Source organism: Oncorhynchus keta, chromosome 3 (assembly GCF_023373465.1).
Source record: "Oncorhynchus keta strain PuntledgeMale-10-30-2019 chromosome 3, Oket_V2, whole genome shotgun sequence".
NCBI lineage: Eukaryota > Metazoa > Chordata > Actinopteri > Salmoniformes > Salmonidae > Oncorhynchus > Oncorhynchus keta.
The window spans coordinates 8,572,846-8,595,585 of record NC_068423.1 but is presented as its reverse complement, the minus strand read 5'-3'; the positions used below and the strand labels follow the sequence as shown (position 1 = coordinate 8,595,585).

Below are 22,740 nucleotides of genomic sequence, written 5' to 3'. Positions count from 1 at the left end.
TGAATGTGGTCCCTTCAGGCGTTTAGAAATTGCTCCCAAGGATGAACCAGACTTGTGGATGTCTACAATTTTTTTCTTAGGTCTTGGCTGATTTCTTTTGACTTTCCCATGATGTTAAGCAAAGAGGCACTGAGTTTGAAGGTCAGCCTTGAAATACATCCACAGGTACACCTCCAATTGACTCAAATGATGTAAATTAGTCTATCAGAAGCATCTAAAGCCATGACATCATTTTCTGGAATTTTCCAAGCTGTTTAAAGGCACAGTCAACTTAGTGTATGTAAACATCTGACCCACTGGAATTGTGATATAGTAAATTATAGGTTAAATAATTTGTCTTTCTGTTTCCATCAGAGCTGTCGTGATTTATTTTATACAGTTTATACTTTACTCGCATAAAAACTGTGGATGGAAATGTGGTACGGTACTTAAATAGTTACCCAGAAATACCTGTATTAATGGCACCTGTTTGAACTCGTTATCATTATAAAAGACACCTGTCCACAACCTCAAACAGTCACACTCCAAACTCCACTATGGCTAAGACCAAAGAGCTGTCAAAGGACACCAGAAACAAAATTGTAGACCTGCAGCAGGCTGGGAAGACTGAATCTGCAATAGATAAGCAGCTTGGTTTGAAGAAATCAACTGTGGGAGCAATTATTAGGAAATGGAAGACATACAAGACCACTGATAATCTCCCTCGATCTGGGGCTCCACGCAAGATCTCATCCCGTGGGGTCAAAATGATCACAAGAACGGTGAGCAAAAATCCCAGAACCTCACGGGGGGACCTAGTGAATGACCTGCAGAGAGCTGGGACCAAAGTAACAAAGCCTACCATCAGTAACACACTACACTGCCAGGGACTCAAATCCTGCAGTGCCAGACGTGTCCCCCTGCTTAAGCCAGTACATGTCCAGGCCCATCTTAAGTTTGCTAGAGAGCATTTGGATGATCCAGAAGAAGATTGGGAGAATGCCATATGGTCAAATGAAACCAAAATATAACTTTTTGGTAAAAACTCAACAAGTCGTGTTTGGAGGACAAAGAATGCTGAGTTGCATCCAAAGAACACCATACCTACTGTGAAGCATGGGGTGGAAACATCATGCTTTGGGGCTGTTTTTCTGCAAAGGGACCAGGACGACTGATCTGTGTAAAGGATAGAATGAATGGGCCATGTATCGTGAGATTTTGAGTGAAAACCTCCTTCCATCAGCAAGGGCATTGAAGATGAAACGTGGCTGGTTCTTTCAGCATGACAATGATCCAAAACACACCGCCCGGGCAACGAAGGAGTGGCTTCGTAAGAAGCATTTCAAGGTCCTGGAGTGGCCTCGCCAGTCTCCAGATCTCAACCCCATAGAAAATCTTTGGAGGGAGTTGAAAGTCCGTGTTGCCCAGCAACAGCCCCAAAACATCACTGCTCTAGACGAGATCTGCATGGAGGAATGGGCCAAAATACCAGCAACAGTGTGTGAAGACTTACAGAAAACGTTTGACCTCTGTCATTGCCAACAAAGGTTATATAACAAAGTATTGAGATAAACTTTTGTTTTTGACCAAATACTTATTTTCCACCATAATTTGCAAAATAATTCATTAAAAATCCTACAATGTGATTTTATGTTTTTTTCTTCTAATTTTGTCTGTCATAGTTGAAGTGTACCTATGATGAATGACAATTACAGCCCTCTCTCATCTTTTTAAGTGGGAGAACATGCACAATTGGTGGCTGACTAAATACTTTTTTGCCCCACTGTATAGCTGTAAATGGGAAAGCATCATCAATGTCACTAACGAACTGTGTTTTATCGAATTAAGTTTTAAAAAATCTGGAAACCTTACATTGGCATTTCCCAACAGACATAATCATGTTGGATTTCGATATGTATATGTGTATTGAAAGGAGAGGCTACTGTGTCGTTTTGTGTGTTCATGGACAGGTGTGGACTTGTCGTGGTGTGCATCAGCTGTTGTGGTTGTGATGTTTTTGTGTTGTTTCTGTTTGAGTGTGTTATTATCTATAAACACAAACCATCTTGAATGACTAATTTCAGGCAGAACACACAAAATAACAATTTCAGGTTACAGATATGTTGAAATGTTAGTCCAGTGTTCATGTTGGTAATCAATAAAGGTGAAGTATTTTTCTTCATGAAGGGATATTCCCGGGATTTTCTGAATTAAGCCATTTTCCTACTTAACCAGAGTCAGATGAACTCATGGATACCATTTTTATGTCTCTGTGTGCAGTTTGGAAGAAGTTGAAGCTATTGCTGGAATTTCAGTTGTGGGTCAAGGTGACCCTTAGGTCTATATATATTAGGGGAAAATATTGAAAGGCCCAGTGCAGTCAAAATTCTGTTTTTTTCTCTGTTTTATACCAGTGTTACTTCCTGATAGTTGCTGGTTGAAAATAAAGTTTAAACAGGACCTTCTTATCAGCAGGTTTGCATGTGCGGGAGTTTCTGCTTTCCATGGTGACATCACCATGCGGTAAATTGGTAATAGACCAATAACAAAGAGAGTTCCAAACCTCTCTGCCAATAACAGCTAGTTTTCCGTTTCCCCCTCCCCTTTCAGACCACACCCAGACATTCCGAGCAAAATTATTGCTTGAGAAATTGTTTTTTTGTTGTTGCTAAAAGCCATTTCTAAAATCTGCATAAACAATGTGCACATTTTTGTGGTGTTTCCACCAAATGGACCTTTTGCGGAAAAAAATATGTCCGTGATGACTTATTGTCCACAAAATTAACTTTATCACTTAAGTTTAAATGTACCAAATAAAAATCTAAAATTCAATGTGTTTCCGTCACATTTTTAACTCTACTGGTAGTTTTGTCCCCCAAAGTTTTGGTGCGTGCGCCCTAGCCAACAGTTCGCAGATACAGTGCGGGTAGGCTAGTCTACATGATGAGATTACTATAGATATGAGAAAGAATATTTTTATTGATCAAACGGCAGTCAAGCATCGATCATCATGTCACCAGAATAAGACCCTTGGAAATGTGCATAAAGATCACCGTGCACTTCCCCACCCTGTGAATTTCATCAGAATGTATTTCATCTGCAGCCTAATAAACTGCATGGTTTCCTGAGTCGTAGTGGGAGGACCACACAGTATGTCCAAGTTTACTTCGATATCATGGTTATTATAGCAATATTTGGTAATAAAGGCGTTTCCACCGCCAATACATTTACATTTACATTTAAGTCATTTAGCAGACGCTCTTATCCAGAGCGACTTACATTTTAACTGACACAAAAAGATCCCAACATGTCGAACGAACCAGAGTCAGTGTGTTATTATCTATAAACACAAACCATCTTGGTCTGTCGGAATGTGTTAAAATTGTACTGAAACTTTCTGTTTCCATCAGAGCTGTCGTGATTTATTTTATACAGTACGACTTTACTCGCATAAAAACTGCGGATGGAAATGTGGTAAGGTACTTAAATAGTTACCCAGAAATATTTGATATCAAAATAATAACAGCTGCACTGGGCCTTTTAACAAAGCATTTCTGTGGGTCTCGTGTACACTTAATGAGGTAGGCTACTAGAAAATATTGGAGTACGTCGTTATATTAGGCCATCTAATGAAAATAATGAGCTAATAATATAAGAATTCCGGTATTGGAAGTTTTTGAGATTCATAATGCAGGTGATTTATGTGTCTTTGTAATGAAATGGCAGGGGGCCAAATCTGATCCATACCTGTAGGTGGCATATATAGACCCCTTTCTGTGTTTGCAAACATTTCCGCATGAGGGCGATCCGCGCCAGTTGGTGGCAGAAAAAAGGGGAGTTCTTATAGAACGGCCGCAAAAAAAAAAGTGCATTTCACACTACTTTTGGATTAGAATGACATTTTAAGGCTCGTCTGAATGTCCTGCTTAATATAATGTGTGTGTCATCATCGCAAATCAATTATTTTGCAAAGATCACAACCGAATATAATTTTAGGGACTGTTCATGCAAGAATGAACTGTAAACATATGAGAACCCAAGACTGTTATTCTTTTTTTTTTTTGATTAATCAAAACGTAAATCTAGGCTATGTTGAAAAAGCGTAGATGACGATGGCTTTCTTACTGCCCCCAATAAATCGGTCAGTGTGCCGTGTACTGGAAAGGGGTCGATATCCACTCAGAAGGGCGAGGCACGCCACATCTCATTCTTACATATTGATTTTGTTTTTGATGTATTGAGAGGGAAATGATAAGGTTTGCCATATTTTCATTTAAATGTGATATTCTACATTTGGGAATACAATATATTGTATATAGTGGTGTAAAGTAACTAAGTAAAGAAAATATGTACTTTTTTTTACTTCTATTATACATGACACATTTTCCCTGACACCCAAAAGTACTCGTTACATTACGAATGCTCAGGCAAGACGTCAATATGGTCCACTTCATGTATAGCGCGTTGTCATCCCTACTGCTTCTGATCTGGTGGATTCACTAACCATAAATGCAGCATTTGTACATGAAATGTTGGAGTGTGCCCCTGGCAGTCTGTACATTAAAAACATAAGAAAATCGTGCCATCTAGTTTGCTTGCTATAAGGAATTTGATGTATAGCATTTACTTAGTCCTTTTTTTCCACCAATCTACTTAAGTACATTTAAAACCAGATACTTTTCAACTTTTACTCAAGTAGTATTTTACTGGGTGACTTTTATTTTAGCTTGAGTCATTTTCTATTAAAGGCATCTTTACTTTTACTCAAGTATGAGTTTTGAGGACTTTTTCCCACCACTGATTTTATCAATACATTATTTTGAGAGTCTGTAAAATACGTGTCACACTGTACATTTGCAGCAAAGGCTTCTCGAGCCCTCCAGCCCATAGATGGCGGTGTACCCCTTTACAGACCATGTCCACCAATGAAGGTGTACTTCCTTCCTCCACCACGTTTTTCATTGTTTACAATCGTTCGGCGCAAAGAAACTTGTGTATTTGAAGCTTAACGTGAATGAAATGTGACATGTTTAGGGTTTAGATAAGTAGCCTGCCGGAATGTTCTTCCATGCCGAGCATCCAACACGGGTTCTTTCTCTGCAAACATTTGCCTGTTAGTCTAGCCTAGTAGACATGGCTTTTGCTCCCGCTGTGTGGTTAGCTGCTCAAGCAGAACTCTACGAGGACGTCGAAGAGGCCGAGGTAAACAACTTCCCAGAGCCACAGAAAAACTACTTGGGCGATTACAATGATGATTATTTATTTGAGAGGTTCCGTTTAACTAGACCTTGCATAAGTTTCATCACGGATTGCGTCAGGCTCCGGATGAAAGCCACGCTCCAGCAAATGAATGGACCTTCCGTCGATGAAATGGTGATAGTGGCACTGGACTATTACGTCAATGGTATTTTGTCGACCAAAGTCGTAGATATGATTCAAATGGAGCAAATGGAGATTCACGAAGTCATCAACAATGTCTCCAAAGTGTTGTCAGGTATGGTCAGGGAGTTTATCACTTTCCCGGCGAATGGTGAGGAACGAGCAAATGTGGCGCACGAGATCAAGAAAATATGCGGGATTCCGACCTCCATGGGCTTGGTGGGATGCATGCATGTCAAGGTGAGACCACCCCATCACGACAAGGAAGCTTTTCGGAACACAATGGATAACCACACCGTCATGACCCAAGTTATATGCGATTGTGAAGGGAATTTAATGAGTGTTGAAAACTGCTGCGTTGGCAGCACACCAGAGCAAACCATATGGGATATGTCGGATATTGCCCAGCAGCTAAAGCATGGAGCACATGGGACGCATTGGATCATTGGTAAGCTAATTCTACACAGGAATATGTTTTATACATTTGTTATGACTAGAAATACTGTGCAGACCCACTAGCCACCCCTGTTATGAAGGGTCTCCAACTCCGCGTCCTGGAGCGCTATTAAGTGTGCAGGCTGTTTCAGCTCAGTACTAACATCCGTTTTAAACCATCAACAAGCTGAAATCAGCTAAGTTGGCGTTGGTCTGGAACAGTTCTGAGTGAGTTAGACCATAAACAGTGGTCTAACCTTAGGTGGGTCACTCCGTCAGTGTTAAAAAAAAAAAGTCTGTGTGATTGTGAACAAATTGGGATAATCAGGGTGGAAGATGAATTGACAATCAATGAACTGTATTTCATGGTAAACTGGAAGGATCTTTATCGTTTGGAAGAATAGTTTTTACCCTGTGTCTTGAATGCTTTATGCATTTGTTTTCAGCAGATTTCACCAATGTTCATACTTGCCTCTTTTTTTTTGTTGGTTTGATCCCACAAAGCCGGAAAAGGCTATGCGTTGAGCAGACACCTCCTGACGACCGTTTCACCAGCCAAAGAGAAAGCGGATCGGCGGTTCAATGCAGCCCACGGCATGATCCACTCGGTCCTCCAGAGGACCATCACCTTGGTGAAGAGGCGCTTCAGGTGCCTGGCCAATCTGGGCCACGTGCAGCAGAACAGTCTGGACAAGAAGGCAGAGATCATCAAGGCCTGCTGCGTCTTGCATAACATCGCCAAGAAGTTTTCGGTGCCTGTGCTCAACGATACCGTGCTAGAGACTATGCACCCGGCCGAGAATCACCAGGTGCCGGTGGTGGAGGTGCCTAGCTACGCAGAGAAATCCAGAGCTGCCATTATCGGCATTTATTTCTCGCATTCCTCCGGGAATGACGGCATTTCAGACTGAGGACAATGGAAATATTTGTATAAAATGGTTGTTGCCATTTGGGTTTAATAGGAGGATGGTTCGGTCCCTTATTATAACAGTTTGTGAAAATAGGTGCTACTGGATTGACAAAAATTATTTTATTTTATCACGCTTTGTGATACATGAAAACCAAATGACAATACTTTGGGTTTATCTATTTACATGTTTTTATGCATTGTCAATAAACGTCAACTAAAAATCTAATTCTCCATGAATCATTTGATTGCAATTTAGAAATTGATAGGCTAAAATTGACATTTATTGAGAACACAAGCAGCATTTTCTAACACAATGATAAGAAAAGGTACCTAGGTGAATGTGAAGTGTGCTGAATTCTCCCGAACATAGCCAGTAAATGATTACATACAATATATGCTTAAACATTATGTACATGTGAATATATTTAAATAAAAATCTTAACATACAGAAGAAATGAGCAAGATTAAACTTTTTGTTTTTAAGTCAATCACATTGGTGCAATTTTCAAACATATGGTACATTTTCACAACTCAAAACAGATCATCAAAAAGGCTCATGATTCAAATCTTAACATTTTCAATTGACTGATTACAACAAACATTCAGTCACTTATTCACTGCACCAAATCATTCTTTCAAGTTGGATACATATTCAGTCTACATTGAACAAAAATCTACACATTTTCCATATGCACAAAAGTCTTATTTCTCTCAAATGTTGTGCACAAATTTGTTTACATCCCTTTTTAGTGAGCGTTTCTCCTTTGTCAAGATAATCCATCCACCTGACAGGTGTGGTATATCAAGAAGCTGATTAAACGGCATGATCGTTACACAGGTGCACCTTGTGCTGGTGCCAATAAAAGGTTACTTTTAAATGGTCAGTTTTGTCACACAACACAATGCCACAGATGTTTCAGGTAATATGCAATTGGCATACTAACTGCAGGAATGTCCACCAGAGCTGTTACCAAATAATTGAATGTTAATTTCTCTACCACTTGCAGCCTCCAACATTGTTTTACAGAATTTGGCAGTACGTCCAACTGGCCTCACAACAGCAGACCATGTGCAACCACGCCAGCCCAGGACCTCCACATCCGGCTACTTCGCTTGATGGATCGTCTGAGGGGGGTTTACACGTGGTCTGAGGAGTATTTATGTCTGTAATTAAGCCCTTTTATGGGGGGGAAATCATTCTGATTGGCTGGGCCTGGCTCCCCAGTGGGTGGGCCTGCCTGCACCCCTGCCCAGTCATTTGAAATCCATAGATTAGGACCTAATGAATTTGTTTCAATTTACTGATTTCCTTATATGAACTGTAACTCAGTAATATCTTTGGAATTGTTGCCTGTTGCATTTATATTTTTGTTCAGTGTAAGTATCTGCTTTTCAAGATGTAATATTCACTTTACTTTTGATATGATTTGTCATTTGTTAAGAATACAATTAACTCAAACTGTTCCAAACTAATAACTACTGAACCAAAATGATGTATTGCCTAGTTACATTTACATTTTTGTAATTAAGCAGACACTGTTATCCAGAGTGACTTTAAGGAGCAATTATGGTTAAATGCCATTTTCAAGGGCAGATAGACAGATTTTTCAGCGAGTCGGTTCAGGGATTCAAACCAGTGAACTAGTTAACATGTATAGTTTGATAACTGCTGAACACTACATTTCTATATTTTTATCTCATAAATCTATCAATTTGACATGAATTTATGTTGGAAGGTAAAAACAAATCATACATGGATGTGGCTGTAAATACTTCATCATCCTCCTCCATCAGCCTGTGTGCTTCAATAGTACAATGTGGAAAGAGTCGCTATGTGCTACCATTGGGAATAATAGTGTATTATAAACTGGGTGGTTCAAGCCCTGAATGCTGATTGCCTGACAGCCATGGTATATCAGACCGTATACTACAAGTATGACAAAACATGTATTTTTACTGCTCTAATTACGTTGGTAACCAGTTTATAATAGCAATAAGGCACCTCGGGGGTTTGTGATATATGGCCAGAGCGACGCAGCTAGCCTAAGAACAGACCTTAGCCGTGGTATATTGACCATATAGCACACCTCCTTGAGCATTATTGCTTAAGTAAGGGGCATTACAAGTGTTATCAGTTTATAATTTTGTACTTAAGAGAGTTTTTCAAGTATACATACCATTTACATCTGAAAAATGTTCCAATGTGATTGGAACAATAAAACAAACTCACAGCAGACAATCCATGGCCTTATCTTCAGGCCTTTGGATTGGCAGCTTGGAACTCCCTCAGTGCTGTGGCGTTGGCGTAGATCAGGTCCGAGTTCTCGTAAAGGGCCTCTTGTATCATCTTCTCTTTGGGCTCCAGAGAATCCATGATGCATTGGTGCAGGAAAACATACTGCGACTAAAAGAGTGTAAATGGCCATGATAAGCCACAAATGGAGCCTCATGAGTCATGTATTCATTTTTTTGTCAAGGCTTTAGTCATTAAACCCAAAGAGGGCAGGGCTGCGGAGCTGTGTGTTACGCCACTGATTATAACTACAAGTTAAGTATAACAAAGAAATGTAAGATGTGTCAAATAAATGATATCCATCTCAGGCCTCCAGCTATGCATTTGGTTTGCTAACTTTCTAGCTAAGTGGCTAGATGTCAAGATCAAGCTTCTTGGTTACAGCAGAGACATTCAATCCCCTCCGGATCAAGGTCACTGTTGCCTAAATTGTTTTGTGCATGTTCAGTAATACCGTATACCCCAGTATGGTACAGAAACGGTATGACAATCTAGATATCGCCCAACCCTAATCAATAGACATTGTCCATATTTTAGGGTAGTACCTAGCGTTAATGTGGTGATGGTTTCTGAGGCTAACACAGGCCTTACCTCGGTCTGAACCATGAGCGGCCGACTCAGCCTCATCTTGTGCACAAAGGCAGCGATTCCCACCGCCTTCTCGCTCTCTAGCTGTTGTAGCATCACGTCCAGAGCAATGATGGTGCCCGTCCTCCCCACCCCAGCACTGAGAGACAGGGAGAGTGATGTAAACATAATGTACACGTTTACAGATAGAGCACAGAACAATACAGTTCAATGAAGAGACCACCTAAAACTAGGCCTATACTTGAACTGTCACCACCAGTCATTGAAAACACACCTCACTTGTTGGTTAACGGTGCATTCTTCGAACACCGCAATAGCGTTGCCACATTGCACATCCCTATTTCAAATGTTTCTCTGTGTAGAGTAATGGCTGGGTGTTGTAGGTACTGTACGTTACCTGCAGTGCACCACAGTGGGTCCGCTGTTCTTTTGGCTCTCTATGTGCTGTCTGACCAGCCCTCTGAACTGGATCAGAGCCTCCGTTCCCTCTGGGACTCCGTGGTCGGGCCAGGCCGTGAAGTGGAAGTGTTTCACAGGGCGCTCCTCGGATGTGTCCCTCTGAAAGACAGAATTATTTAAATGCAGAGGCGATATTCACACGGGTAGTAAGCAGAGAATGCACTGAAAACCTTGTCCAGGGGGGTGTTCAGAAGGGAGAGAACATTTTGAAATAGAGTGCTACCGAAAGGAACTACCTGATCTTGTCCAATAAGATCAGAGATGTTCATTTTTTTGTAGCAGAACGTTTTGCAACTGTGTGCCCTACTGAACATGATGACCCAGGTTTCATAAGTAGAACAAGCACTTTGCTTACACTTTTCACTACAAACTCGCGCAGGGTCCAGTTGGTTTCCCTTTTCTCTGACCTGACTGTTACCAACAGGTCTCCGTACAGGCAAGGGGTGTAATCCAAAGGCCAGTACTGCTCACATTTAGTCTAGGGAGACACAGACAGAATAGGTCATTGTTTCTATATAAATACAGTACATAGAATGAAATCCGTCAAATTGCCATGTTCTGAGGGGCTTTGCCCGTTCTAGTGATTCTATTTCTATGACTATCACGGTTTATCTGTTATGTCACCACGTTCTCCACACACACAATGCAAAGCAAACACATTAAGGAGGACTCCAACAGGACTCACCCTCCCTCCTTCGGTGCAGTTGGTTACCATGACCACACCCTTTACCCTTTGCTCCCAGATCATTCTCCAGAAGTCGTCGACAGTGGTGGGCAGGGGACCCTGTGCAGCGATGTACTGTCTGCTGTTACCGTAGCCCTGAGACAAAAAGCACCCGGGTTAAGAAAACACACCCATTCGACTTAAGAGTAATCCATGATGACTCAGATGTGTAAACATTTACAGGTGCAAGAACTTCCTCTAAGGCATCATATTATTCAGCGATATCGTAACGTGACACTCGAATATTTTTGACATTATGCCATTTTATAACTGACATAAAGGTTTGTGTGGGGATGTATTGGAAAACATATACCGGGCAAATAACTTGTAAGATTGGTGAAAGTTGACCTTTGGTGTTATGCAATGTTTCAAGCCAACCCTTTACCGTAAGTAGGCCTTTTACAGCAGGCTATCAAGGTTGAGATCAACATAGTAGATCATTCTAGTACTGACCTAATTACTGCAGTCACAGTAAGAATAGCTGTATAGGATATCTAGGACTGATATGGACATTGCTCTGTATTAGGAAATCCATGACTGATATGCTGCTGTACGTACTGGCATGTAACTGGCATTTATGTAGTCAGAGCTCATGTTTTGGTTTAGGATGGTTAGCTTCACCCGACACCAGTCGTCTAGAGAGAGAGAGAGAGAGAGAGAGAGAGAGGAGAGAGAGAGAGAGAGAGAGAGAGAGAGAGAGAGAGAGAGAGAGAGAGAGAGAGAGAGTGTTTGGTGATTAAAGCGATTAAAACTATAACCTCAAATTGTAGCAAATCTGCAGGTGGGGTGAATAAGCCAAAACGCTGCCTGGAATCTGAGGGATATCTGACCCACCCTATTATACTTAGTTGATTGGCTGACACAAAGTTCAACTATTGCCAGAAAAAGTGGTGATGTCAATTCATCAACGGTATGTTGTTCACATGATGTGTACTGTAGAAATGGCAGCCAGAGTACACTTACATGGCAATACATTGGTGAAGCGGTTCTTGTTCTCCTCCAGAATGGCTGCTTTTTGAGTCTGCTCTTTGCCAACAGGGACGAAGTCCTGCATAGAGATGTGAAGCATAGATCGTGCATAAAGTAAAGTAAAACAAATGGATGTTTACATATTCAGAAGGGTCCGCTAACGTTTTATGCGCAGACAAACAAGATGGATTACAAGACGACAAAATAAAAAAATGCATTCTAATACGGTAGGGAACGGAACGTTGGACAATCGACCAACCACTTTGCATTGCCAACACCATGATGGAAACAAACAGAGTGAGCACGTTATCCTTATCGCTACCTCATACTCCTCACTGAATCCTCTGTTCGTGTCAGCGCTCATTGTGTGGTAGTGGTCTGAAAACTTCCCCGTGGGAATAGCTCTGGGGGAAAAGGGGAAGATAGTAAATTCTCAGTTGAATATTCCAAAGTAGTTACTGTTATTAACAGCTGTGGGGTCTAATACATGTTTTTTTGGCTTTGCTGCACATAGTCGCTAAAGGGTTGGAGTTTAAGGCTAAGTCTGACTCTTAAATACTGAAAATGAACTCTATACTGTACATACTTGAATTTATTGCTGGTTAGTTTGGATTCCACAAACAACAACTTGGGCCGGCTATTGGAAACAGGAAAAGAAAAGCATTGATTATTGAGTCCACATGGTTTGCTTATCTAACGTCATTGTGAAGGCAGCCGCACCGACCTGAATATTTCTGGCTTCTGACGCCATATGAAGAAAGCCAGACAAACCAGGAGGCAGAGTAGCAGCACAGCCATGACTGACCCTGCAATGACCCCTATAGGGAAGAAACCTGGGCTTTAGTGGGAGCGCATAGGGAACGACATGTTAATAAATGGGTTATAGGTTTACTTCTAAACATGTAAGAGTAATCTGAGCAAATGAGCAACACACTTTTAGTATCAAAAGATCATATAAAACAAGATGTAAAAGCTCTCCATTTTGAATACAGGAAACGGGTGAGATCCCATGGTTTTCCGCCAGAAGAAGGCATGGCAGCTATATCACATCATGCTGTGTGTAGATGCTGTTATCGTTGGTAATACAAGTATCATTGACCAATCATTGAACCTTTTAACATGAAATGCTTAAATATAAATGCTTGGCTCACTCACCTCTTGGGTCTGTAGTACAGCTGAAAGAGACAGCCTGACTTATCCGACGCCCAGAGATTGAGGCCAAAGACACTCGATAGGTCTGGGCAGGTTGAACCCCATTGATGTCCACCTTCCTCACCCGCTCTCCCTCCACCCTCTGAGGGCTTTTCCCAGTCACATTCACCTCCACACTGGTCCATATTCCCTCCGGCACATCCCAGGCCAGAGAGAAAGCGTAGCCACTGGACAAATAGTCACATCTCGGTCTTATCAGGGCTGGGGGAACTGATTAAAACAAAAGAAGGAAGATGTCACCTTAACTTCCTGCTAAAGTCACTATCCTACAGGTGTACCATAATACATCAATGCTAGACTACTAATATATTTAGTGGGAAAGTGGACTAAACACAATAGGTCACTTTGACAAAGTAAGAGACTGACTCACCCACAGTCTCCACCTGTTCACACAAGGGAAGTTTTTTAGAATCCTTTTCAAACCAAAGAGTCAGTGTGTACCGTGCCCCAGGGTAAAGGAGAGTGAATGACAGATTGCCATTAATGTTATAGACGATTTGAGACTGACTGCCATTATTGGCTTCTCCATTGGAGACGATCTCGGACAGGAGCACAGTCTGGATGGATGAGCTGGTGACCTCCCAGGATAAAGCAGAGCAAAATATCTCTGCAGGGAAAAGCAAGGGACTTCTGTTGATAGCGTTCACATTTAACGATTGAATTCGGTTTTTATGTGTCAAATGACTGTGTTATTCGGGCAATACTTCTGCTGAGTTTTCGACTCAACCCTTCTCCATAATATATGAAACTCTAGACCATCTGGACTATCCAAATAAAGTGGGACCGACTTGAAGAGCGAACTTTCACTGTAGCCACATAAAATAACTGATTGGACAATTTTAGGGTAAGAACTGTGAGAGGATTCTAATTGGGAATCAAGGTTAAAAAAAAGCTAATTTACTTGTTACTGTGAAGTTGCTTTTTCCTCTGCTCTTGATGCCTTCAAACACAGTGAAGAGGGTGAAGGCATATCTTTTCCCAGACTCGAGAGTTGAAACTTGATGTGTCACTGTTTCTCCTGCATTAGGAATGTCTTTATTTCCCATATTGTCGAAATGCAGCACATAACTAGAGACTCCTTCCGCCGGCCTCTTCCACTCCAGAGTTACACTGGTCTCATTTCGGTGTGTCTCTTTTACAGTGACAGCCTCGACATTAAGGGGAGCTAATACAGAGAGAAGAAACAGAACCAATCAACACAGTCAATGCACCGCTTCAAAAATGACTACCGTACATGTCTGATCTTTAAATAACCCCAATAACTATTCAGCATCAGAAGATTCCAGAGTTAAAAAGCATGAATCCAAATCTAAAATGTTAAAATGTAATAACAATATTTCTGAGAAGACAAACCATATATATATATATATATATATATATATATATATATATATATATATATATATATATATATATATATATATATATATATATATATATATATAGGCTATAGATATATCAGTATTTCATGTATCTCACACAAGAGTGATCCATGAAAATACTGAAAGACAATCTAGTACCCCCCCCCCCCTCTAATTTCTAAAAATAAATAAACTTACCAGTGACTGCAGACAATTGACTTCCAACAGTACTCCTGACACCTTCAAACACAGAGAAGAGAGTGAACGTATATTTTGCCCCAGCAGTGAGAGGTGAAACTATGTGTGTCACTGTTCCACTTTCATCAGATGCAGGGATGATAGTATTCCTCCCAGAGGTGTCCAGCAGCTCATAAGTGATCCCTGTGCCATTCACTTTGCTCCACTGCAAAGTTATACTGGTCTCATTTTGCCCCGTCACATTGACATCACCTACACCGAGGGGACCTAAGATAGAAAGACAGCAAGATGACAATGACAAATAATGCATTCACAATGTATATTTAGAATGCATTCACAATGTATTTACAATGCATTCACAATGCATTTACAATGCATTCACAATGTATTTACAATGCACTCGCAAAGTATATTTACACTGCATTCACAATGTATTTACAATGCACTCGCAAAGTATATTTACACTGCATTCACAATGTATTTACAATGCACTCGCAAAGTATATTTACAACGCATTCACAATGCATTCACAATGTATTTACAATGCACTTGCAAAGTATATTTACAACGCATTCACAATGTATTTACAATGCACTCGCAAAGTATATTTACAACGCATTCACAATGTATTTACAATGCACTCGCAAAGTATATTTACAACGCATTCACAATGTATTTACAATGCACTCGCAAAGTATATTTACAACGCATTCACAATGTATTTACAAGGCACTCGCAAAGTATATTTACAACGCATTCACAATGTATTTACAATGCACTCGCAAAGTATATTTACAACGCATTCACAATGTATTTACAATGCGTTCACAACTCATGTCACTCACTTTGTAGATTTTAGAATGTGTAGATGTAATATTATCTTAAGACATCATAAGCAAGATATTATATGCCATTTAGCAGACACTTTCATCCGAAGCGACTTACGGTCATGAGTGCACACATTGACAGGCATTGAGAGGCATTTAAGGATGCAAGAAATGACACAGAATCCAATTCTCAAGAGACTCACGGGTGATTGCGGAGAAATTGTATCCCTTGCTTGGTACTCCTTTGAACACAGTGTAGAGAAGGAACTCGTATTTTGTCCCAGCATTGAGAGGTGAGACTGTGTATGTCACCGATCCATCCACATCAGATACAGGGATGGTAGTATTAGTCCCATCGCTGAACTGCAGCTCATAAGTGATCCCGTTCCCATTCACTTTGTTCCACTGCAGAGTTACATTAGTCTCCTCTTGCCCTGTCACATTGACCTGAGCTACGTTGATGGGAGCTGGGGGGGAAAAGAAGAGAGGCAAATCAAATATGACAGAAGCATGCATGTACTTTATCACGGAACCGCAGCCAATAACAGCCCGACGCCATTCTCCGGTTTGTTCCAACGCAGAGTTATACTGGTATCATTATGCCCTGTCACGTTGACATGATCTACAGTGATAGGAGCTGAGACACAACATTTTTTTTTTTTTTTGTTGAAAAAGGTCTGTTGTATTTCCTTAAACCAGTATGCAAATGATTTCACTGTACAGGTACAGTGTACTGTATACTTTCATGTATGAACAGCTTAAAGACCTATATTAATAGCTGAAAATGTATCCAATGTCCACCTACCAGTATCAGCTATAAAGTTAAATCCATCGCTCCTGTCACTCCCACGTACACTGAAGAGAGCGAAGTTGTATTCTGTCCCGGCAGTGAGAGAGGAGACTGTCTGTGTCTCTAGCGCCTGAGTGTTTTCCGTGGTGTTTATCAATGATGTCCCATTTTGGAACTTCAGTTCATATGTGTACCCCAGTTTCGTCGTCCACTCCAGAGTTACACTGGTCTCATTTTGACCCATCACCGAGACATGTGTTACCGCCGTGGGAGCTGAGACACAAAACAGAACAATTCAGTCAGTCAAATGTTTTGCAATGTCATTGTTCTCCAACAACAACAACAACAACAAAAAGGACTTAGTCTCATCTGCTATGACTTGGGCCCTGTGCTTTGTTTTGATCATCTCACATGGCCTGGATTTGAATCTTTCTTATCAGCTTTTTCCGTAAATGAGGCCCCCCCCCCAAAAAAAACAACATTCAAGCAATGTCTGAAGATGGTGCTGGAGCATCTGACTTAAAGTAAAAAGGGTACCGTTTGATGGGAAAAGCGTTAAATATAGGGTCAAATCCAATTCATGCTACATGATTAACCAAAAACCCAGGGCCCCAGCTATGACTCAAATATCATGTACACGACGTTAAAGCATTACACAATCGCCCGTTAAATGATGCAGGGTATGAGATTGAACACTTACTTGGTTTAAGGGTTGAAGATGGGATTGAAGGTGTAGTAGATTGACACTGAAAGCAGAATTACAGCTATGTTAGAAGAACATACAAAAAGATGGGACACTGGTGGCAAGACACACACACACACACACACACACACACACACACACACACACACACACACACACACACACACACACACACACACACACACACACACACACACACACACACACACACACACACACACACACACACACACACACACTAACATAGCTTCAGTATAACTATATTTAGTAGGTGGGTTATAACAGCTGTCAAATGAACTACACATCTGACTGATTCTCCAAAGTGTGCTCTCACACTCCTTCTGCTCCCCCTTCCTGCTTTTACATTTCATACAGCTGTTGTCATTTCTGCTTTTTCTCTTCTCCATTAGCCGAACGTTGTAAATCAAACCCTGTGAATTATCTGAAATGGCCCTCCCTCCCTTCTCGAAATCCCCAAACTGTTAGCATACATGTTTCTATACTTCACCAATAGCGACCAATAGACATTTGCCCAAATGATTCGCTTGTGGTTTTCAGCTTTCTGTAACAAGCATATTCACGCAATGTCAGCTTGAATGTGTTTGCTTTCACCTTATTAGTCTCTCCTACTACTTATAGTACTTGTATAAGGCAGTGTAGTAGGCTATGTTGATTAGTGTCTTACTAGTATACAGTATCATGGGGAACCAAAGAACAACTGTACAGTATTTGTACAATATATGCAGGACAGAGGAGTCTATCGCTTACAACATTAGTTCTCTGGAAATGATTGTGTATTTCCCCAAATTGTGACACAAACCTCAGAGGTCCAAAAATAACTCACGCTATCTAAGGGGATCTTATTCAGCCTTAATTACATGCGATTGTGTTATAATTCAATTGACCATTCAAATTGGCCTATTCCTAATTCCAATGTAAACTTACAAAACCAGTTACGGCTAACTATCAGTAGCTAACAATGTTTAATGCCACCACTGCATGTCCAATAAATCACTATGTGTGTTTATTTCATGAGAATAACTCAAAATATACATTTTTTATTATTTATTTCCCTGTGCCTCCTTTTGCCATTGAAATGCTCAGCCTGATCGTGTGATACAAATGTAAATATATTTACATATACAGCCCTGATTGGCGGATAGGATAATCTAGACTCTGGACTAGAGCCTACCTCGCGTACCCCTTCAAATTAGGAGGATACATATGCAAATATAGGATGACTGGTCATTGGTCAGAATAATTTGATCAGATTGTGATGTCATGCTGTGGTCCAAAAACTCCCTCCCACCGGAACAGGTTGAAATTCCAGGCATTTTTTAAATATATTTTTAAAGCTTTCACAGAGTGTTATTTCGACCTCATTGTGTGTAAATATCATAATAAAAGGAAAATCACGTTTTTGACTGCACTGCCCCTTTAAAGCGTTAAGAACATTGAAGAAAGTGTATGATGGTTGCATTCATAAGGGTTGCATATCTCCCCCAATAAATCGATCTCATTTTGACTACAGTAAATGTCAAAATTCCAGCTGATGTCCGACAGCAGCTAGACTTATAGAGTACATCAGTTTCCAATCATCTGGTTGGTGGAGTATCTGCCTTTTGATAAGAAAATAATTTCAGAGCGAACTCTACAGCAAGATGCATTAAAGGTATGTCTCCTTAGGCTGTGTTTCACAAGCAGCCCAATTCTGACATTTTGACCAATTATTGATCTGATCTGATTGGTCAAAAGACTAATTAGTGGCAAAAGATCAGAATTTGGCTGCCTGTGTAGAAGCAAATTCGTATTGAATTACTTTGTATAACAAATATATTTTGTTTGCTGCTTTTAACAAAGTCAGTCATAAAATGTTACTGTACAATATCTATGTTTAACAGTACACCTGTTAGAGTCAATCCATTTGAATTCAGTCACTTCCGGGGAAAAAATTGAATTCCAACTCAATAATTGTTTATTTTTAACTTCTTGAATTGGAATTCCAAGAAAATAGACCCAAAACCTTCGTAACGCAGCAATTCATGTGCCGTGTACTGATTCAAGTGTTGTTGCCTTTTCATTTAAGCTTTAATTGATATAGGCATATTTTCTGCTCTTAACAAACTTCTTTCAAGCAGACAAAGTTTTAAAACCTATCAAACCACTAGCATACGTCAAACCACAGAGGCCTGGACTATTCAAGTGACACAAGAAGCAAAGTGAAAATGACTCACCCACACTCCTGCCACACAGAGGCACATTATAACGCCAGATAATCCCATTGCTCGTGACGAAGACCACACCATGCCAAGGCACGGTACAAATGTTGAAAATGCACTAACACCAATGACTATTTTCTATTGAAATTATTATCAACTAAAAGCAACAGTATTTTGGCCCTCTTAGGTTATCTTCGTACCCTGATTATCCTACACCGATCCTTTATTTGCTTAATTTCACCAGTGTTGACTTTTAATTTTCTCACACGTCCTCCTCTCGGTCACCTCTGATCTCATATCATGGCTGTCTGCAACTTGTTTTATTGTTACTTCTCTTTTTTTCTGCTTGAAACAACCACACAGAGAGAGAGAGAGAGAGAGAGAGAGAGAGAGAGAGAGAGAGAGAGAGAGAGAGAGAGAGAGAGAGAGAGAGAGACATTTGCCCCGCCTGTTACTTCCTTATTATCTCATCACCTCCTGTCAAGTCTTGGAGAGCATCTCTATCATGTAAATGTATTAGGTTTATGCAAATTGAACATATGTTTACTCTTTATCAGTTGGGCGATTGAGTGCTGTCTATTAAAAAGTGAATTGGGAAAAGGTGTTGGCGTGTTGTTGAGTGTGTCTCGGTGTGCATGTGGGGTGTGTAAGGAAATTAAGCAACAGCAATACGTAGCGCTAGGTGTTGAATATCAAATTAAATCAAATTCTATTTGTCACATGCGGCAAATTTGTGTAGACCTTAAGGTTAAATGCCTACTTACAAGCCCTTAACCAACAATGCAATTTTAAGATAAATACGTGTTAAGTTAAAAAAAATAGATAAGTAAAAAATGTAGATAACATATAATTAAAGAGCCGCAGTAAAATAACAGTAGCGAGGCAATATTACAGGGGGCACCGTTACAGAGTCAATGTATATGATCTAAGTACAGTAGCTGTTTCTGTTTTCATAGCTGTGGTTGTGTGGCTTTGCTGCTTGAGTGACAGGAACAGAATCGGTATTTATGGTTTTACAGAGAACAGGGAAATCTAAGTACTTTGACCTTGTGGTTTTCAAGCAACAGAACAATAAGGAAATGGGCCCAGAAACCACTGATAACACATTTGCATAGTAGCGACACGCTAACAGGCCAAATAAAATATGACTTTGTAATACTTCAATAAAACATTAGAAAAATGAAAGATTACTTTGACACACATTGAGGAATTAGAGAGAGAGCACGAGGTAACACAGCAGTGAAATGGAACCTTCAAGTTCAGATTTGAAAGGTCTCATTCACCTCAAAGGTGGCACAATTTGACTGTGTTTTACATTGAACTCTGCAAATAAATGACTATTTCCCAAAGGTCATATGTCTGTATGACATGTACTGTGCACCCTTTAGAAAAACAATGGAAAAGCATGGCAGCATGCAGTATTTGAGAGGGTTTTTCGAAAAATGGTATTGTAAATGAGCTGGGTGACATCGTGCAACGTCACGATAACTGCTATTTTCTCTCTATTTACTACAACTATTGAGATGAGGAATCGGTGTAGGTGCGAGCAGGGCGGGGGATCTTCTAGTATTTATTTGGAAGCCCCTATTGACACCACGAGTCTATTATCCTGCTCTCAAGTACCAGATCAGGTTTTTCTAGTTTTCTGTGCACACATCAACACTTTCCGAGGCAGCATATTCTCTCTGCCTGCCCACATATGCAAATATAAAAAGGCTCACTCTCATCTGTAGAGTCCCAAATCAGGTGATTAAAACATATGGGACTGTGTGACAGTATGCCTAACCAGAGATCTGTCAACACTGAGTATACAACACATTAGGAACGCTCAGAACAGCCTCAATTGGTCGGGGCAAATGGTGTCAAATGCGTTCCGCAGGGAGGATGGTCCATGTTGACTCCAATGCTTCCCACAGTTGTGTCTGGATGTTGGCTGGATGTCCTTTGGGGGGTGGACCATTCTTGATACACACGGGAAACTGTTGAGCACAAAAAAATCCAGCAGAGTTGCAGTTCTTGACACAAACCAGTGCACCTGGCACCTTCTACCATTCCCCGTTCAGAGGCAGTTAAATATTTTGTCTTGCCCATTCACCCTCTGAATGGCACACATACACAATCCATGTCTCAAATGTCTCAAGGCTTAACAATCCTTCTCTAGCCTGTCTCCATCCCTTCATCTACACTGTTTGAAGTGGACTTAACAAGTGACATCAATAAGGGATGATAGCTTTCACCCGGATACACCTGGTCAGTCTATGTCATGGAAAGAGCAGGAGTTCTTCATGTTTTGTAGACTCAGTGTATTATTTAATTTAATTTATTTCCCCTTTATTTAACCAGGTAGGCTAGTTGAGAACAAGTTCTCATTTGCAACTGCGACCAGGCCAAGATAAAGCATAGCAATTCGACACATACGACAACACAGAGTTACACATGGAATAAACAAAACATACAGTCAATAGTACAGTAGAACAAAAGAAAACAAAAAGTCTATGTACAGTGAGTGCAAATGAGGCAAGTTAAGGAAATAAATAGGCCATGGTGGCGAAGTAATTACAATATAGCAATTAAACACTGGAATGGTAGATCGGCAGAAGATGAATGTGCAAGTAGAGATATTTGGGTGCAAAGGAGCAAGATAAATAAATAAATACAGTATGGGGGTGAGGTAGGTAGATAGATGGGCTGTTTACAGATGGGCTATGTACAGGTGCAGTGATCTGTGAGCTGCTCTGACAGCTGGAGCTTAAAGCTAGTGAGGGAGATGTGAGTCTCCAGCTTCAGAGATTTTTGTAGTTCGTTCCAGTCATGGGAAGGAAAGACGACCAAAGCTCACCAGTGAGATATACCTGCTGGAGCGCGTGCTACGAGTGGGTGCTGCTATGGTGACCAGTGAGCTGGGATAACGCGGGGCTTTACCTAGCAGAGACTTGTAGATAACCTGTAGCCAGTGGGTTTAGGCGACGAGTATGAAGCGAGGGCCAACCAACGAGAGCGTACAGGTCGCAATGGTGGGTAGTGTATGGGGCTTTGGTGACAAAATGGATGGCACTGTGATAGACTGCATCCAGTTGGTTGAGTATAGTGTTGGAGGCTATTTTATAGATGACATCACCGAAGTCATCATCGGAAGGATGGTCAGTTTTACGAGGGTATGTTTGGCAGAATGAGTGAAGGACGCTTTGTATTTGTATTTGTATTTGTAGTTGTCTACGTATTCTAAGTCAGAGCCGTCCAGAGTAGTGATGCTGGACGGGGGAGCAGGTGCGGACAGTTATCGATTGAATAGCATGCATTTAGTTTTACTTGAGTTTAAGAGCAGTTGGAGGCCACGGAAGGAGAGTTGTATGGCATTGTAGCTCGTCTGGAGGTTAGTTAACCTTTATGGGATAGGGGGCAGCATTTTCACTTTTGGATGAATAGCGTACCCAGAGTGAACTGCCTCCTACTCTGTCCCAGATGCTAATATATGCATTTTGTCATTCCAGTGCTTCTCTCGTTCCAGTGCTTCTCTGAAGACAAAGGAATTCTCCGGTTGGAACATTATTGATGTTTTATGTTAAAAACATCCTAACGATTGATTCCATACATCGTTTGACATGTTTCTAAAGGACTGTAACGGAACTTTTTGAGTTTTTGTCTGGATGAAATGCTCGCCCCTCATGAAGATGGATTACTGGGCTGAACACGC

The 22,740-nt window shown here is 40.7% G+C and overlaps 2 protein-coding genes across 2 annotated transcripts; one reads left to right on the top strand and one right to left on the bottom strand.

Annotated features, from left to right (window-relative positions):
- The first annotated feature begins 4,888 nt into the window (after positions 1-4,888).
- On the top strand, positions 4,889-6,704 carry si:dkey-197c15.6 (putative nuclease HARBI1). Its single transcript, XM_035746875.2, has 2 exons — positions 4,889-5,806; positions 6,298-6,704. Exons 1-2 carry the CDS (start codon positions 5,113-5,115, stop codon positions 6,702-6,704), a joined length of 1,101 nt encoding a protein of 366 aa, XP_035602768.1. The 5' UTR covers positions 4,889-5,112.
- A 104-nt stretch (positions 6,705-6,808) lies between these two features.
- LOC118364991 (receptor-type tyrosine-protein phosphatase H) lies at positions 6,809-19,385 on the bottom strand. The gene is made up of 18 exons (XM_052488160.1): positions 19,062-19,385; positions 16,825-16,870; positions 16,140-16,397; positions 15,538-15,801; positions 14,508-14,774; positions 13,850-14,113; positions 13,319-13,555; positions 12,892-13,158; positions 12,461-12,554; positions 12,323-12,373; positions 12,059-12,140; positions 11,731-11,815; positions 11,326-11,402; positions 10,729-10,863; positions 10,399-10,521; positions 9,982-10,142; positions 9,588-9,723; positions 6,809-9,107 (listed from the first exon to the last, which is right to left on the bottom strand). Exons 1-18 carry the CDS (start codon positions 19,131-19,133, stop codon positions 8,958-8,960), a joined length of 2,769 nt encoding a protein of 922 aa, XP_052344120.1. The 5' UTR covers positions 19,134-19,385; the 3' UTR covers positions 6,809-8,957.
- Positions 19,386-22,740: the final 3,355 nt, after the last annotated feature.

Bases quoted from the DNA above. Each gene is read 5' to 3' on its own strand.
- si:dkey-197c15.6 (XM_035746875.2), top strand. From the start codon at position 5,113: ATGGCTTTTGCTCCCGCTGTGTGGTTAGCTGCTCAAGCAGAACTCTAC. The intron at 5,807-6,297 runs GTAAGCTAATTC...GATCCCACAAAG, and splicing joins TGGGACGCATTGGATCATTG to CCGGAAAAGGCTATGCGTTG.
- LOC118364991 (XM_052488160.1), bottom strand. From the start codon at position 19,133: ATGGTGTGGTCTTCGTCACGAGCAATGGGATTATCTGGCGTTATAATG. The intron at 15,802-16,139 runs GTAGGTGGACAT...TTTCCCCCCCAG, and splicing joins TAACTTTATAGCTGATACTG to CTCCCATCAACGTAGCTCAG. The intron at 11,403-11,730 runs GTAAGTGTACTC...CTCTCTCTCTAG, and splicing joins CTTCACCAATGTATTGCCAT to ACGACTGGTGTCGGGTGAAG.